Source organism: Macrobrachium rosenbergii, chromosome 1, assembly GCF_040412425.1.
Source record: "Macrobrachium rosenbergii isolate ZJJX-2024 chromosome 1, ASM4041242v1, whole genome shotgun sequence".
NCBI classification, from domain to species: domain Eukaryota; kingdom Metazoa; phylum Arthropoda; class Malacostraca; order Decapoda; family Palaemonidae; genus Macrobrachium; species Macrobrachium rosenbergii.
This window is the reverse complement of record NC_089741.1, coordinates 24,556,492-24,571,421: the sequence shown is the minus strand read 5'-3', so window position 1 is coordinate 24,571,421 and position 14,930 is coordinate 24,556,492. Positions and strand designations below refer to the sequence as shown.

General features: G+C 36.7%; 1 protein-coding gene across 1 annotated transcript in view; it reads left to right on the top strand.

The window, feature by feature from the left end:
• Window positions 1–14,930, top strand: part of LOC136842624 (protein SpAN-like) — a 34,765-nt gene that overhangs the window by 18,930 nt on the left and 905 nt on the right. Inside the window, exons 5-12 of the mRNA XM_067110272.1 lie at window positions 1,516–1,710; window positions 3,088–3,349; window positions 4,308–4,391; window positions 4,571–4,730; window positions 7,010–7,547; window positions 8,704–8,798; window positions 11,839–11,974; window positions 12,766–12,855. Of these exons, the coding sequence (XP_066966373.1) occupies window positions 1,516–1,710; window positions 3,088–3,349; window positions 4,308–4,391; window positions 4,571–4,730; window positions 7,010–7,547; window positions 8,704–8,798; window positions 11,839–11,974; window positions 12,766–12,855 (1,560 nt within the window). The remainder of the gene's footprint in view (window positions 1–1,515; window positions 1,711–3,087; window positions 3,350–4,307; window positions 4,392–4,570; window positions 4,731–7,009; window positions 7,548–8,703; window positions 8,799–11,838; window positions 11,975–12,765; window positions 12,856–14,930) is intronic.

Below are 14,930 nucleotides of genomic sequence, written 5' to 3'. Positions count from 1 at the left end.
GAGGCAGGCGGGACTGATGAAAGTGAAAATTCGTATGGAAGAAGTGAGGTCTAGATAGGCCAAGCAGATGCCAGGAGAATAGTCGTGGTAGGCGGAAGAACTTTTGCTCATACCATGAGCAGCATTGGTCGATGGGGGCAATTCGTTGTTAAAATTAATATTTTAGCAAATGATTATAGAATTCTTAATCGAAACGGAACGCATTTAACACTTTCATTACCGTTCTGAAGTTAATTTGGTCGTGTCTCAAAATTTCAGTAGTCAATATATTTATTGATCAACAATTGTAATATTTCAACATAGCAATAACCTCTATACTTTTTCACTGCACTTTTCGTCCTTGTTATTGTGCTTATAGAACAAGCTTTATATTAGCATCTAAATTTGACATAACACTGCTTTGCAACATTCATTTTGATATCTGTCTTGAAATAAGCTTTTTGTCCAGCATTTTGACACCTGTATCTAACATATGCCTTGTTGTCGTCCTACCTGTATTTTGACACCTGTATCTAACATATGCCTTGTTGTCGTCCTACCTGTATTTTGACACCTGTATCTAACATATGCCTTGTTGTCGTCCTACCTGTATTTTGACACCTGTATCTAACATAAACCTTGTTGCCCTGCCTGTATTTTGACACCTGTATCTAACATAACCCTTGTTGTTACCCTGCCTGTACTTTGACACCTGCATCCAACATAACCCTTACTTTAACTTAATTTTAACTTAATTCATTAAACAGCAGAACTCTATCTCTCTGGCGAATCTACTACAGTAAACTGAAATAAATAATAACTGTTTGCAGATTTGGCATGAGAAGCTTAAATATATACAAAAAAACAAAAACCATATGAGCAAGGCAGCTATAACCTCTATATTATTCTATAATACAGTCTTTAATTTTTAAGTACCTTTTTGAGCCATAAAAGCCCCCAAAATATTAAGCGGTATATCTTAGAGATACTGTATTCTGCAGCTGTAATATCCATTTTTTCCATGTTACTATCATCATTTTTCGAGCCAAAATAAAAGATTGTGAAATAACATCATCAAGTCTGCGTTTGTAACCTCTATCTTTTGCTACGTTACAACCGTCAGTCTTTATTTCTTTAGAACAAAACAAAAGAAAAATCCATGGCGTATGTATCCAAGAACAAGATAGTATTCATCTCTTATATTTCTTATTTACGATATTCACTCTTTATTTCTTTTGAAGCAAAACAAAAAGACATGACGTATGCATTAAAGAACAAGATAGTATTCAGCTCTTATATTTCTTATTTGCGATCTTCAGTCCTTTTTCCTTTTGAAGCAAAACATGAAGCCATGGCGTATGCAATAAAGAAGAAGATAGTATTCACCTCTTATATTTCTTATTTATGATCTTCAGTCTTTATTTCCTCGGAAGCAAAACAAAAAGCCACGAATTACGTAACAAAAGACAAGATAGCATTCATCTTCTCTCCTATCTCTTTCGACGTCCTCGCCTTCATCACTCTTCCCGATTCCAGTTCGGAAGTCTGGTGCACGAGATCGGCCACGCCATCGGCCTCTTCCACGAGCAGTCGAGATCCGACAGGAACGACTACGTGAAGATCAACACGGGCAACATCCAAACGGCCTTCATCAGCAATTTCGACCTGGCCACCGACAACAACTACAGCGTCCCTTACGATTTCAACTCCGACATGCATTACGACGAACGGGTAAGCGCGAGAGCCTTCGAATGCATTCAGAGGATCCTTGCTGGGTATAAGCAGTAAGTTTTGCTACCCTAATGCAGTTCCACTTGTATTTGAATATCTTACTTACATTTTTGTTTATCTATTGGTTTATTTGTTCATTTATCTGTCTTTTCTAATGACTGATCTCCTCTTTTTGTATTTCCCATTACCTTCTGCTATTTCTTTCGAATGAACACCGTATTCTTCGGAAGCTTGGATTTCAAGCCAGTGGCCCCTTTGGTGGACTTGTTCCATGTGAATAGGGTGATCTTTTGAATAATAATAATAATAATAATAATAATAATAATAATAATAATAATAATTACGGTGAATACGTTATCACTCTCAAGCTCCCTTTGGTCATTACGGCAAAAAGGTAGTTATTGCTAAGCTTCTTTCGATAATTAACGGGTAATATTGAAGAGTTATTGTATTCGGTTTCATCCTGTGAATTGTGGTATGATATTTCAGAGACGAACATGATTGCCGAATAAAGGTTTAGCGTGAATAGTTTTGTATATACGGAGGAGGGTGGGAAAAACAACATTCCACATTCGTGGTGGTGGCTGGTCTTGAGCACAGAGCAGTGATCTGACGATAGGGACTGGAGGTAAATAAGGATTATCAATTGGACGGAGAGCCTCTGACCAAATGAAAAAGACTGGTGCGGGAAGAGCATCCCGACGTATGAGAATGACAGCTGGAAAAAGTTTAAAAATAATTACTTAAATGAGGAAACTTTAACGGAGCAAAATGCCTATTAAAAGAGATAAGAGTAAAAATCAACTAAAAAAAGACGCTCTTAAGATAAACGGGCAAGGAAAGATCAAGAATACTGGAGGCTCGGTTGTAGAGATCAAGAATACGCCTCGATTGGTTAACAATTTGATCCACGTAAATATAAACAGCGAAGGAGCGGATACCATTCCCTCCATGCTGTGCAGTGAAGTCTGTAGTTCAGAGGTTCTCAGAATTTAGGCACGAAAGTCACAAAGAATGTTGTATAGGCAGGTGAAAAGAAATATAGCCTGGGGAGTAGTTCAATTAACAACAGTAAATTTTGGACGTTACCTGCTCCTATCCTTGCCTGTCAAGATTAGACAAAAATTATGGCATTAATTTTCATACCAACAGTTAAAAAAAGAATTCTTTCGTGGATTCTTAATCAGAACTAATGGTCAGTAAAACCAAGGGCCTTGAGTAAAGCCATATTTTGCAAAGATAAGCTGGATAAACACTTTTAACGTTTTGTTCCATGTCGCCTTAGACCTAGTAGCCTATATGCCAAGCTTCCCTTGCTGTCAGTCATAAAGACCCTCCTGTAAACTCTTCTTGTAACTTCGTTTACCTCCCTTTCAGGCTTTCCAGAGTAACGGCCGCATCACCATTGCCACTTTGAACCCTCTCTACCAAGGGGTCATAGGCCAAAGAACCGGCCTCTCCCACATGGACAAGCTGATAGCTAACAAGATGTACAACTGCCTGAACAAGAATCTGGCCTCTTGCGGCCTGTCCGCAAGCCCTTGCCAAAACTACGGATACCTGGGCAAGACCTGCAGCTGTGTGTGTCCGCAGGGCACCTCGGGGACGAATTGTGAAACGCTAAATACACCATATAATGGTAAGGTGTTAGAAATAGACTCTGTCCAAACCCTGACTTCCTGGAAGAGGACACGCATGGGTCTTAGCTTTTCGCCCTTCGACTGTAATTTTTTTCGTTGACCTCCCCCGCCCCTCAACACTGTTAAATGATTGGTTTTGTTCTGTCCCCCCAACAAAGTTACGTGACTATTTCTGACCCTCTTTTGTTTTTCAGGTGTTTATTTCATGGCTATTTCGAAATCAACAAGCGCGACACCTGAGTCCCACTTGGATGTGTAAAGCCTTTGTTGATAACACAGTGGAAACTTTTTGGTCTCTCTTTGACGATATTGTTATAACAAGAGTAGTCATCAACAAAATCAGTAGCAATTTAACGTAGTATCACCTCGATTATATAGGGAAATATTTACCTGCAGATATGCCGTTGTCATTTCAAGTTTGGCTTCGAGACGGATCTTAATTAAAGTTTTTCGAAAGACACAAACCGAAAAGGCCTCAGCCTTGTTACAGACAGTTCGATATAGGCTAAATAATCGGTAAATTATGTGCAATAATTCACCTGACGATTTCCACAAGTGTCCCGCATTCACACCAGAGGACGAGAGTTCCACGCAAAAAGTTATTTGAATAACATTAAAATTGTCTGTGAGTTATGGCTCAATTACGTTTGATTAGATGTTGGTGCCTCTAATCTGATTAACGATGAGAATTAGTCATGTAAAAATTAAATGAATTTAGGAAGGTTCTTCACTTAATGATAAAATCATCCTTTTACGACGTTTCAATGGGAGGATTATTATTATTACCATCATTTTGCATAATTAAACAAATATGACACCAACATAAAATTTGAAATATTTGTAGAACGGTGTCGTTGGGTTCCCTTGCCCATTAATGATGCTCTTGTTTCTCTCTCTCTCTCTCTCTCTCTCTCTCTCTCTCTCTCTCTCTCTGACTTACCGATGCTCTCATTTTAGATGTGAACATGTCGCCATTCACACAGACCATCACCTCAGGCGGAACAGTGACCAGCCCTAATTACCCATCTACAACGCCACCAGGTAAAGTAACAACTCCTTCCGTTTTCGATGACAGGTGGACACATCAACACGAAAGACAGAAATGAAATAGAAAACACACCTGTACGTAATCTTCACCTATGCTAATCCTCTCTCTCTCTCTCTCTCTCTCTCTCTCTCTCTCTCTCTCTCTCTCTCTCTCTCCTACGCTATCTCTGCAGGAGAAAAATACACCAAATTAATCCAGGCGCCGAGTTGTAAGCTGATACAGTTGACCTTCAGCGATTTCAGAGCCATAGCTAAAGCTTCGGTGAATGGGGACCTTATCTGCTATTACGAAGGCCTGGAGATCAGAATTACCGACATGTACGACGGTACGTGGTAAGTGTCGCCGAAGTCAGAATTTTCTTTTTATTTCATTCTCCAAAGGGGCTTCCACCTGTTTGTGACATGTTTGCGACAAGTTTCCGACATGTCATGAACATGTTGGAAACTTATTGCACACATATCACAAGCAGGTAGAAAACAAGTCAATGACTGTAAGGAAAGAATTAGTCTTTGGCAGACTCCGGATAAGCGGAAGAAGTACTGGTTAGGGGTGCCAGTAAGTCGTCTACTTGTATTTAACCTGTTTGTGATGTGTGAGCAATAAGTTTCTGACATGCCATGGACATGTTGGAAACCATACATATCACAAGCAGGTTGAAAACAAGTCAATGACCATAAGTGAAGAATTAATCTATGGCAAACGCTGGCTAAGCGGAAGAAGTACTAGTTCGGAGTGCCAGCAAGTTGTCCACTTGTATTTTCCTGTTTGTGATGTGTGCGTGATAAGTATCCGACATGTCATGGACATGTTGGAAATCATACATATAACAAGCAGGTTGAAAACAAGTCAATGATCATACGTGAAGAATCAATCTATGGCAAAAGCCGGATAAGCGGAAGAAGTAATAGTTAGGAATGCCAGTAAGTTGTCCACTTGTTTTTTACCTGTTTGTGATGTGCGTTTGACAAGTTAGCGACATGTGTTTAAGACATGTTTAACTAGACGCACCCTAGAATTTAGGTCGTGTGTCATTTCAGTAAAATCATCTTTTTCTCTTCATTGTCATTGATTTGAGCTTGTTCTCTCCAGTGCTCTGTCTTCAAAAGGTCTTTCCTTTTCTTCATTCACCCCCTTCCATACCTAACCGAAATATTGGAGGGGATCTCCTACTACATATTGACTCCATCATCACTATTTTGGAAGTTTTCTATAGTGTTCTCCGTTAAGCCAAAAGTAAAAATGGTAAAGGTCAACACAATATTTGCAGTGGCAACAGATTTTTCGGGGATAACATAAATAGGAGAGAGAGAGAGAGAGAGAGAGAGAGAGAGAGAGAGAGAGAGAGAGAGAGAGAGAACATGCATCATCTTCTTACAACAATACCTTAGGAATAATTACTCAAAATAAATGGAACTAATTAGATATTGATTTTTTTTTTTGTGCAAGGACACAACTTCCCATAAAAGAACACATTCAGTTGTTTACAATAAGTTTTTCTAAAAATTACGAATTAAAACCAAAGGCCGTTAAAACGACTGACGTAAAACAGTTATCGAACTGAAGACTAAGATCTCGTATTTCAAACTGCAATGTGGCGCTCTGACCGATGTCTCGTCAGAACAGCTCAATACTAAACTTTCAAGGCATGTATATGTATATGTATATGTATATGTATATGTATATGTATATGTATATGTATATGTATATGTATATGTATATGTAGTATATGTATATGTGTATATATATATATATATATATATATATATATATATATATGTATATATATATATATATATATATATATATATATATGTATATATATATATATATATATATATATATATATATATATATATATATATATATATATATAATCATGAAGTTACAAATGTCGCTTAATATCAAATACACGTTACCTCAGCAATATCCCCGATGGGAATTATCACCGAAGGGGAATTTTTATAAGTCAGTCCCTCGACCCGGCAGTACCAATCCATTCATCACTTATAAAAATTCCCCTTCGGTGATAATTCCCCATCGGGGGTATTGCCGAGGTAACGTGAATTTGATATTAAGCGACATTTGTAGCTTCATGATTGTATATAAATCACGGTGTGATAAAAAATTTCATATGTATGTGTGTATATATATATATATATATATATATATATATATATATATATATATATATATATATATATATATATATATATATATGTAGTAGTGGGGAAGGTATTCACTGCTTGAAAACTGTCTGTAAAATAAAATGAAATATCACACAGATTAGTAAATACAAATATTGGAAGTCTTAGTAATTGATTAGTAATGATTAGCAAAACAATTAAAGGCGTACTTTGAGATCCATTAGATACTTAAATTCTTTGGCAACATATATATGTATGTGTGTGGTTGTGTGTTATTGATACACTGACATATTTCATAAGAGAAGATGGGTTTAAGTTTATTTCTTTGCCTGCAAAGCAAAAGAGGACAAGCAATAACGTTATTTTTTTCCCTCGAAAGTCATTCCAATCCTCTAAACTCTAAAGATATAAAAGTATAAAAGTGAGGTAAATAGAAAATGAAATCACAACGACGGCTTTGCACCCAGGTATTGCGGCACCGACATCGCCGCCGGTCAAGTCTTCACTTCTACCACCAACCAGATGATCCTCTTCTTCAAGACAAATGGCGGGAATTACAGTCCCGCCAAATGGTCGGCCACCGTCGCCTTCATAAGCGACCCAGCCTGCGCCACAACAACACCAGGGTCTGGGACAACATCGACGCCACCTACAACCACGACATCGACGCCACCTACAACCACTACATCGACACCACCTACAACCACAACAACCAGCACCACAACATCGACGCCACCTACGACCACAACAACCACCACCACAACATCGACGCCACCTACGACCACAAAAACCACCACCACAACATCGACGCCACCTTCAACCACAACCTCGACGTCAACAATCACCACAACAACAGTTGCAGTGGTGCCAACCACCACGCCTCCGAAGCCCGCCATTCCTCAGTGTGGCTTCATAGATTACGGAAATGGACTGAAGGCTTTCTACTCGCCTAACTACCCCGGCCGCTATCCCAACAACGCCATCTGCGTCCACGAGAATAACAGTGTGAGTTTTTAAAAATGTCTGCTTCAGGTTGTTCTCCAGATTTAACTGGAATCCTGGCTTTGAACAGAGTACCCAATGAATGTATTTTCTTGCTGAAGGACAACAATTTTCAGAAAATTTTAACAAAGTACCCAATGAATATATTTTCTCGTTGAAGGACAACAATTTTTAGAAAATTTGAACAAAGTACCCAATGAACATATTTTCTTGTTGAAGGACAACAATTTTCAGAATATTTGAACAAAGTACCCAATGAATATATTTTCTTGTTGAAGGACAACAACTTTCAGAACATTTGAACAGTGTACCCAATGAATATATTTTCTTGTTGAAGGACAGCAATTTTCAGAACATTTGAACAAAGTACCCAATGAATATATTTTCTTGTTGAAGGGCAACAATTTTCAGAACATTTGAACAAAGTACCCAGTGTACATATTTTCTTGCTAAAGGGCAACAATTTTCAGATAATTTGAACAAAGTACCCAATAAATATATTTTCTTGTTGAAAGACAACAATTTTCAGAAAATTTGAACGGCGTACCCAACGTGTATATTTTCTTGTTGAAGGGCAACAATTTTCAGACAATTTTCAGCAAATGTGACACTATTTCAACTTTAGAAACAACTGTTGCCTGAACATTTTGGAAAACGTTCTCATTGCAAAAGTCATTAACTCAGCTTTAGAAGCCGTAGTTTTCAGATGACTTTCAAAAAATGTGCTAATGTGTGACAATATCTCTTTTTGTTTAAACCATAGTTTTCAAATGACTTTCAGAATATGCACTCAAGTGAAACTGTCTTTATTTTAGCTTTGGAAACCGTGGTTTTCAGATGACCGTAAAAAACATTCATGGGACAATGACTTCATTTAGATTTAAGAAACCATAGTTTTCCGATGGTTTTCAGAAAGCTTGTTCATGCGACAATAACATTAGCTTTATGAACCGTAATTAAATTCTCTAATGAATAGAACTTTCCAAATCATTAACAAGGCAAAATTTATGGAAACACCTTTCTTTTGATCAGACTGGATATTACATTGAATGCACAAATAGCTTGTTCATATGTAACGATTTCAACCAAACTTCCTGATTCAAAAAACGTGTAAGATCGCTATTTTAATCTTAAACTAAATTTCTTGATTATTTTACAGGCAAGGCCTTACTTGGCCCTCCTCTACATCATAAAACTGAAACTAAGTAGAGGGGACAAACTCGTCATAGAGCATCCCTACGGACCTCCCTGCGTGTAAGTTATTTAATTCAGATTCCCATCAGTCTAGAATGGAATATAGAATTTAGGCCAAAGGCCAAGTGCGTGGACCTATGAGGTCACTCAGCGCTGAAACGAAAACTGACAGTAAAAAGGTTTGATAAGTGTAACAGGAGGAAATCCTCGCAGTTGTAATATGAATCAATTGTTGGGAGAGGGCGGAAAGTAAGGTGGAAGAAGAGAATATGAACGGAGGCACAGTAAAAGGAATGAAAGGGGTTGCAGCTAGGAGCCGAGGCGACGCTGCAAAGAACCTCAAGTAATGCCTACAGAGCACCTCATGAGGCGCACTGACGGCACTACCCCCGTAAGGAACTCATTAGCCTAGATCTTCACCAGTGCCTATTTCCAATTGATTGACTGATTAATCTATTTAATTTTCGTATAGCAAACGTCATAGATTCCGGCCCTGCTGCCCCTGTGACCTCGTCCTCGAATTTTACATACTCCTCACCTACCCAGTTTCTCAAGATATGATCTTCTCATTTCCTTCTTATCAAACTCTCTTATCTTAATTACATTTCCACCTCTTCCTCCCCCAACTCTTGTCGATCCTCATTTTTTATTCAATCGAATAATGATCAGATGTACCTCCAGCCACTCCTCTTCTCGCCATTACGTCTATCTACTTGTTCTTCCATGTACTCTGTACCATCAGATAATCCAACAAATTTGTTTCATGTATATATATATATATATATACAAACTTGTTTCATATATATAATATATATATAATATATTTATATATATATATATATATATATATATATATATAAACATATATTATATACACGTGTATATAAATAAATATATATATATATATATATATATATACATATATATATATATGTGTGTGTAACAAAAAGGGTGAGAGATGAACCATTACACAAAGGAGAAACACATGGGCATACACAACCACAAACACAAACGCACAAACAGACTGGAGTTAGAGATATAAACACAGTCAAACAAACATTCTGCTGTGCAGAAAAGAAAGGAGAACCACATAGACAGGAAGGATAATGGACAGAAAGAGACAAACAGGGGAATCTGATGGAACGATACTCAGACAGAGAGAGAGAGAGAGCGCAGCCACATCACATCTGAAACCAATGCTTCTAAGCTGACACATTATTGTAGAGAGAGAGAGAGAGAGAGTAAAGCCTTCATCAAATCTGAACTAATGCTTCTAGCTGATATATTATTATTATTATATATATATATATATATATATATATATATATATATATATATATATATATATATATATATATATATATATATATATAGATATATATATAGAGAGAGAGAGAGAGAGAGAGAGAGTAAAGCCTTCATCACATCTGAACTAATGCTTCTAGCTGATACGTTATTATATATATATATATATATATATATATATATATATATATATATATATATATATATATATATATATATATATAGGGAGAGAGAGAGAGAGAGAGAGAGAGAGAGAGAGAGAGAGAGTGTAAAGCCTTCATCACATCTGAAACTAATGCTTCTAAGCTGACACATTATTGTAGAGAGAGAGAGAGAGAGTAAAGCCTTCATCACATCTGAAACCAATGCTTCTAAGCTGACACATTATTGTAGAGAGAGAGAGAGAGAGAGAGAGAGAGTAAAGCCTTCATCAAATCTGAAACCAATGCTTCTAAGCTGACACATTATTGTAGAGAGAGAGAGAGAGAGTAAAGCCTTCATCACATCTGAAACTAATGCTTCTAAGCTGACACATTATTGTAGAGAGAGAGAGAGAGAGAGTAAAGCCTTCATCAAATCTGAAACCAATGCTTCTAAGCTGACACATTATTGTAGAGAGAGAGAGCGTAAAGCCTTCATCACATCTGAACTAATGCTTCTAGCTGATACATTATTATATATATATATATATATATATATATATATATATATATATATATATATATATATATATATATATATATATATACAGAGAGAGAGAGAGAGAGAGAGAGAGAGAGAGAGAGAGAGTAAAGCCTTCATCACATCTGAAACCAATGCTTCTAAGCTGACACATTATTGTAGAGAGAGAGAGAGAGAGAGAGTAAAGCCTTCATCACATCTGAACTAATGCTTCTAGCTGATACATTATTATTATATATACATATATGTATATATATATATATATATATATATATATATATATAGAGAGAGAGAGAGAGAGAGAGAGAGAGAGAGAGAGAGAGAGAGAGAGAGAGAGAGTAAAGCCTTCATCACATCTGAAACCAATGCTTCTCAGCTGACACATTATTGTAGAGAGAGAGAGAGAGAGAGAGAGAGAGAGAGAGTAAAGCCTTCATCACATCTGAACTAATGCTTCTAGCTGATACATTATTATTATATATACATATATGTATATATATATATATATATATATATATATATATATATATATATATATATATATATATATATATATATATATATATATATATATATATAGAGAGAGAGAGAGAGAGAGAGAGAGAGAGAGAGAGAGAGAGAGAGAGAGAAGCCTTCATCACATCTGAAACCAATGCTTCTAAGCTGACACATTATTATAGAGAGAGAGAGAGAGAGTAAAGCCTTCATCACATCTGAAACCAATGCTTCTAAGCTGACACATTATTATAGAGAGAGAGAGAGAGAGTAAAGCCTTCATCACATCTGAAACTAATGCTTCTAAGCCGATACATTATTACAAAGAGAGAGAGAGAGAGAAAAGAAGTACAGCCTTCTTCACCTCTGAAACTAATGCTTCTAAGCTGACACATCATTACAAAGCGAGAGAGAGAGAGAGAGAGAGAGTATAGCCACATCACATCTGAAACTAATGCTTCTATGCTGACACATCATTACAAAAGAGAGAGAGAGAGAGAGAGAGAGAGAGAGAGAGAGAGAGAGAGAGAGAGAGAGAGAGAGAGAGAGAGAGAGTACAGTCTTCATCACATATGAAACTAATGCTTCTAAGGTGAGCATTCAAATGTTTCTCCCACAGACTAACAGGATCGAAAAGGAGGCCGATCTTCAGAAAAGTTCCCTCCCACTTCCGGGCTACTTTCACCTCAGACTCCGCCTACAACAAACAGGGCTTCCTCATCAAGTACAAGGAAACCCAGGGAAGATGCCATGCGGTGAGGAAAAAAGATTAGTCAGATAGATAGGAAAATTTTTAAAAAATTGAGCTTTGAATGTCAAAAGCCGAAAATGTAAGAGGAATATAGTTTACTGTTTTCAAATAACTAGAAGTCCAGGGAAGATGCCATGCGGTGAGGACAAAAAGAATAATCAGATAGATAAGAAAAAAACAAAAAAGTTGAGCTTTGAGTCAAAAGCTGAAAATACAGGGGGAATAATAATTTAATTTCTTTTCACTTAAAGTTACATCAGTACAACGTTTTCCAAAGGGCGTCGACTGTAAAATGATTTATTCCAAAATCTCTCATCACGATATTTATGGAAATAAAAGAAAGCTAGTGATTCAAAATGAAAGAATGTCGGCAAAATTAAGCCGATTAAATTATAATTTTCTTCATTTGCATACATCTACTGCCCTAAGCTCTCCACTTTTTTTTAGGTGATACTTTTATAGATGAGCTTTGAAATTAATTTACTTATGTGCTCCTGTACGAATTAACATGGTTAATTTTTGAAAGTCTCAAATAAGGTTACTTAATTTAAATAATCGCTACTTGCTGATATTGTACCTAACTTGATGATCTTATAAATATGGACAAAACCCTCCAAAAGATCTATTTCCAAAGAGATTATATTTCCTGGTGAATATTATCCTTAAGAATAATCACGAATGAGAAAGAGAGTGCAAAAAAAATCATTATGCCGTAGAGAGAGCGATCGAGAGGGAGAAAAGATCCACCTACTAACGAAGGTCAGCTTTTATAATGATTTAGTTTGTTTTTTCCAGTCGATAGATGGTACTACACGCGGTTCTGTCGTGACCCCGGGCTACCCGAAAAAACACTGGAAATCTACAGTCTGCGAGTGGAAGATAACTGTAAGTAGCTGTCAGACGCACTTCAGAGAAGCTCTGAACGCAGATCTCAAAGAAAGTATACCTTAGTTTTACCAGACCACTGAGCTGATTAACAGCTCTCCTAGGGCTGGCCCGAAGGATTAGACTTATTTTACAACGCACTTCAGAGAAGCTCTGAACGCAGATCTCAAAGAAAGTATACCTTAGTTTTACCAGACCACTGAGCTGATTAACAGCTCTCCTAGGGCTGGCTCGAAGGATTACTTATTTTACAACGCGCCTCAGAGAAGCTCTGAACGCAGATCTCAAAGAAAGTATACCTTAGTTTTACCAGACCACTGAGCTGATTAACAGCTCTCCTAGGGCTGGCCCGAAGGATTAGACTTATTTTACGTGGCTAAGAACCACGTAAATATGATGATATTATTATAATTATGGAACTGATAAAACGCAGCAATAGAAGCTTTTGGGGAGGGCATTTAACTACAGCTGTGTCTACTTACTGCTGGTGGGACAGGGTTGAGGAGGGGGGTAGCATATCAGGGCTCTCTCCTTTTTATGACTTCTGTGACTAAGTGGATAAAGTGTTGGTCTGGTGTCTCAGTGGTCAGCAGTTCAAATTCCACTCACCCCCCCCCCCACATAGGACTGATTTGCATTAGCGTTATTATATATTATTATTATTCCATTAGAATGGTAAAACGTTACTTTTAAATACTTAGTATTTAGATCACGTTATGTTGATAGTATTACCATCATCATTCAACATTAATGAACATTCAAAGGGAAAATAAAAGATAACATTAAATAAATAGAAAAGAAACAGATTAAGATACACGTAATATATACAGGTATATATATATATATATATATATATATATATATATATATATATATATATATATATATATATATATATATATATATATGTATGTATGTATGTATGTATGTATGTATGTATGTATGTATATGTATGTATATGTATATATGTATGTATGTATGTATATATGTATGTATGTATATATATATATATGTATGTGTATGTATATATATATATATATATATATATATATATATATATATATATATATATATATATATATATATATATATATACTGGGCATCCATGATCCACAATTTACTGGGATTCCTGAATTTAACCAGAGGAATTTTTTTAAAATTGTTTTTGAGATCCTATATGGATTCCTTGGACATGCATCAGAAAAACGTATACCCCGATTCCGTTTGATTCGGCTGTAATTCAGAATGTGGAAAACACTGATAAGCTCTGGCCAACTATCATTGTGGATAAAATCCTTTTCTCCTAAATGCCCAAACGGCTTTCTTAAAGAAGTAAAATTTCCCATTTAATCTGTGAACCATAAAGCAGTTATAACCCGTTTATTACACTCAAATTACTACCATCATCATTACATTGTTCTTTGTTAATCAGCTCATTTGTTCATCTTTGTTACTTCTTTTCCATATCAGGAAAACTAAAATATATAAAAGGTATCAAATAAATAAAGATAAACAAATAAGATAAATAACAAAAAAGATAAGATAAAAAAAATAAGCAATGAAGTCAGATTCAAGTGATCTAGCCCATCAAAGATCCAATTCCCAATTATTTACTGGCTGTTGCTACTAATTGCTCTTCCTTCCTTCCTATGTGCACAAGCACCGCCTGCTGACTTTGTGACCCATCCTTAACCTCTTCTTTTCCTCCTGCACCCACAAGCACAGCTGCTGACTTTGTGACCCATCCTCAACCTCTTGTTTTCCTCCTGTACCCACAAGCACTGCCTGCTGACTTTGTGACCCATCCTCAACCTCTTGTTTTCCTCCTGTACCCAAAAGCACAGCCTGCTGACTTTTTGACCCATCCTTAACCTCTTCTTTTCCTCCTGTACCCACAAGCACCGGCTGCTGACTTTGTGACTCCTCCTTAACCTCTTCCTTCCCTCCTGTACCCACAAGCAATGCCTGCTGACTTTGTGACCCATCCTCAACCTCTTGTTTTCCTCCTGTACCCACAAGCACAGCCTGCTGACTTTGTGACCCATCCTTAACCTTTTCTTTTCCTCCTGTACCCA